A 2,671-nucleotide genomic window follows, 5' to 3' on the forward strand; every position below is an offset into this window, starting at 1 on the left:
GCCGCGGCTCGCCACTAAACAGGAAGTGGCTCATAACTAGGCCACATTTGCTCCGATCTGCCCCAAACTCGACATGCCGGATCACAGTCCCGCCGTGCGCGAAGGCCGACAAGCGTAAGTGCGAGGACCCGTCCATCGCCGCTTGCGGCTTTAATTATTATTATTATTGTTATTATTATTGTTATTACTACCACCACCAGTTGGTGGCAGTAATGCTCCATGTCACCATCAAACACCGATAAAGAAGAACGAAGAAGAAGTCTGACGACAATAACGAAGAAGAAGAAGCAGCAGCAGCAGCAGCAGCAACAGACTTTACTTACAAGGTGAGCGGCGTCATTCCGTTTCCACTCCAGCTGACTTTCCCTCCGTCAGCTGTTGTTCAGGTGGATGATGAACCACAGATGGAGGTGTAGATGTTCTGGAGCTGCTCGCTGTAAAGACAAACTGCCAACATGTCGCCCCGTGTTTGTTATGAAAGCTAAGCTAGCAGCTAGCAGCTCGGGTTGTTAGCTAGCTGGAGTTTAGCTTTCAGGTAAACACTTCACCTGTCTGGAAGTCATGTCACCAAACAGACACACTCGGACACTAAACCGTCTTCTTTGGCTGACTCGGGGCTCGTTTACTGGTTTAGCTGGTTTGGGGTAACAGCCGTAGCTTTAGCTGTAGCTCCACCAGAACAGTCCGATGCAGCTAAAGAGGCTCGTTTTCCTTTATAATGCTGAGTTTTAGGCACGTTGTTGGAACTTGTCTCTGTGCTCATGAGCAGAACACTTGTCAGTAAACGAGTTTATGTTTCTTTTATATAAACACTGTGATGCTGCTTAGGATTGGAGAACAGTTTATGTCTACTGCGCATGTCCCCATCAGACAGACAGGAAACATGGAACCAGGATGCTGTCCTGTTGTACTTTAACTGATAACTTGCAAATCCTAACAAAGGCACAGAATAACTCAACATGAAGACAGGTTTTGCCTGAATATCAGAGATCCAAGCTGCTGTTCTTTGTTCTTGCGGCTGCATCAGACTGGAGCTGGACCTCTGGAGCTTCACTGATCACAAAGTAACCCGTCCTCTGTGTTTGTACTCTCATGGTTCCCCAGGTGGTCTCCTGCACCAACATCAGATGCTTCCCAGCGTTCTCCGTTGCACTCGGCCCATCCCCACCTGTCTCGCCTTAGCCCGGCCTCTGGCCCACTTCAGAACACATATGGACCCGGACCCCAGTCGGCCTGTTGAGAAAGCTATCCGAACCAAACTGACCAGCTCGCTCAAGCCGGACCACCTAGAGGTCCACAATGAAAGCCACATGCATGCCGTGCCTCCTGGTTCTGAGTCCCATTTCCGCGTCCTGGTCGTCAGTTCCCGGTTCGACGGTCTGCCGCTGATTCAGCGCCACCGTCTGGTCAATGAGGCTTTGAAGGAGGAACTGAGCAGCTGCGTTCATGCCCTGGCTATCCAGGCCAAGACGCCCGAGCAGTGGGGGAGGAACCCCAGCCTGGCGAAGAGCCCGCCCTGCATGGGAGGCTCGCGAGGTGATCACACGGTGGAGGAGAAGCTGAGGACTGGGAGGGAGTGAAGCAGGTGTGCTTGGACTGAAGTGTGAAGAATGCAGGTGAATGAATGACAGGAAGTGTAAAAGAGAACTTAATGCCACACAGCAGTCACATTAGTTTTGTGTTTATATATAGTTTAATGGATCAACTTGTCAAGATGGTTCTGTTCTAACAGAACTAGTCCATATTGTGGCTGCAGGATTCTGTGATACATGAAGGTGCTCCTGCTCAGAGTTCTCTCTGAGATTAGCACAAAGAAGAACTCGTGTCAGGAAGCAGCAGGTACCTAAACACTGGTGCTGACGGCGGCGGTGAGGTCCAGGCCCGAAGTAGCGCCTGCATTTCTGTAAACGAGTGACAATAAACGTTAAAATGTTATTTCTGAGATTCAAGGTGGAAGGTTTGAGTGTTATTTATGAACCGTGGAGTCTTTAACCATGAGGGTGGCACGTGAACAGTGATGGGACGTGAACGTGGTTCTTTACTGTTTAGTCTGAAGAAACAGGCCCCAGCCTTCATTTACAAACTACATTCATATGATCACAGACTCATTGTCTACATCGTTACTGATCACTGAACTCATTGGACAGGAGGAGGGTTTGCAGGCACAGCTGCTCCTCTCCAGTCTGCCATGTATTTGGAGAAGACTGCAAGAACGCATGAACCTTGTCTCTGAGGACTTCACCTGTTGTTCTATACACTGATCAGCCACAACATTAAAACCACCTCCTAGCACTGAGTAGGTCCTCCTGCAGCACCTCCCACATGCACAGAATGCAGGACCTGAAGTTTCCCAGCACAATATTGCTCAGATCCTCCCTCTGCCTTCAGCAGTGTGCCTTCTTCCCACAGGGCATGCTGCTGCCAGCTCCTCTCCATCCTGAGACCAGGCCAGCTTCTTCCATTGCTTCATAGTCCAGTTCTGAAGAACCGACTGTCAGCTTACTGTTTAATACGTCCACCCTCTGGAACAAACATGTCAGTGGTTTTTATTGTTGTGACTGATCAGTGTACGCTCGAAGCCATCACCAACCGGTACATCTGTTACGCTGTCTAGGCGCCCGTCAGTCCCGTCATGTTCATGTTGGTCAGGGGCGTCCTTCTGCTGGCCATA

The 2,671-nt window shown here is 50.0% G+C and overlaps 1 protein-coding gene across 1 annotated transcript; it reads left to right on the plus strand.

The window, feature by feature from the left end:
* Positions 1–281: 281 nt before the first annotated feature.
* Positions 282–1,949, plus strand: bola1 (bolA family member 1). Its single transcript, XM_008281087.1, has 2 exons — positions 282–326; positions 1,105–1,949. The coding sequence occupies exon 2, from the start codon at positions 1,128–1,130 to the stop codon at positions 1,578–1,580; it is 453 nt and encodes a 150-aa protein (XP_008279309.1). The 5' UTR covers positions 282–326; positions 1,105–1,127; the 3' UTR covers positions 1,581–1,949.
* Positions 1,950–2,671: the final 722 nt, after the last annotated feature.

The sequence above is a fragment of the Stegastes partitus genome, unplaced genomic scaffold (genome assembly GCF_000690725.1).
Source record: "Stegastes partitus isolate 25-593 unplaced genomic scaffold, Stegastes_partitus-1.0.2 Scaffold222, whole genome shotgun sequence".
Taxonomy (NCBI): Eukaryota; Metazoa; Chordata; class Actinopteri; family Pomacentridae; genus Stegastes; species Stegastes partitus.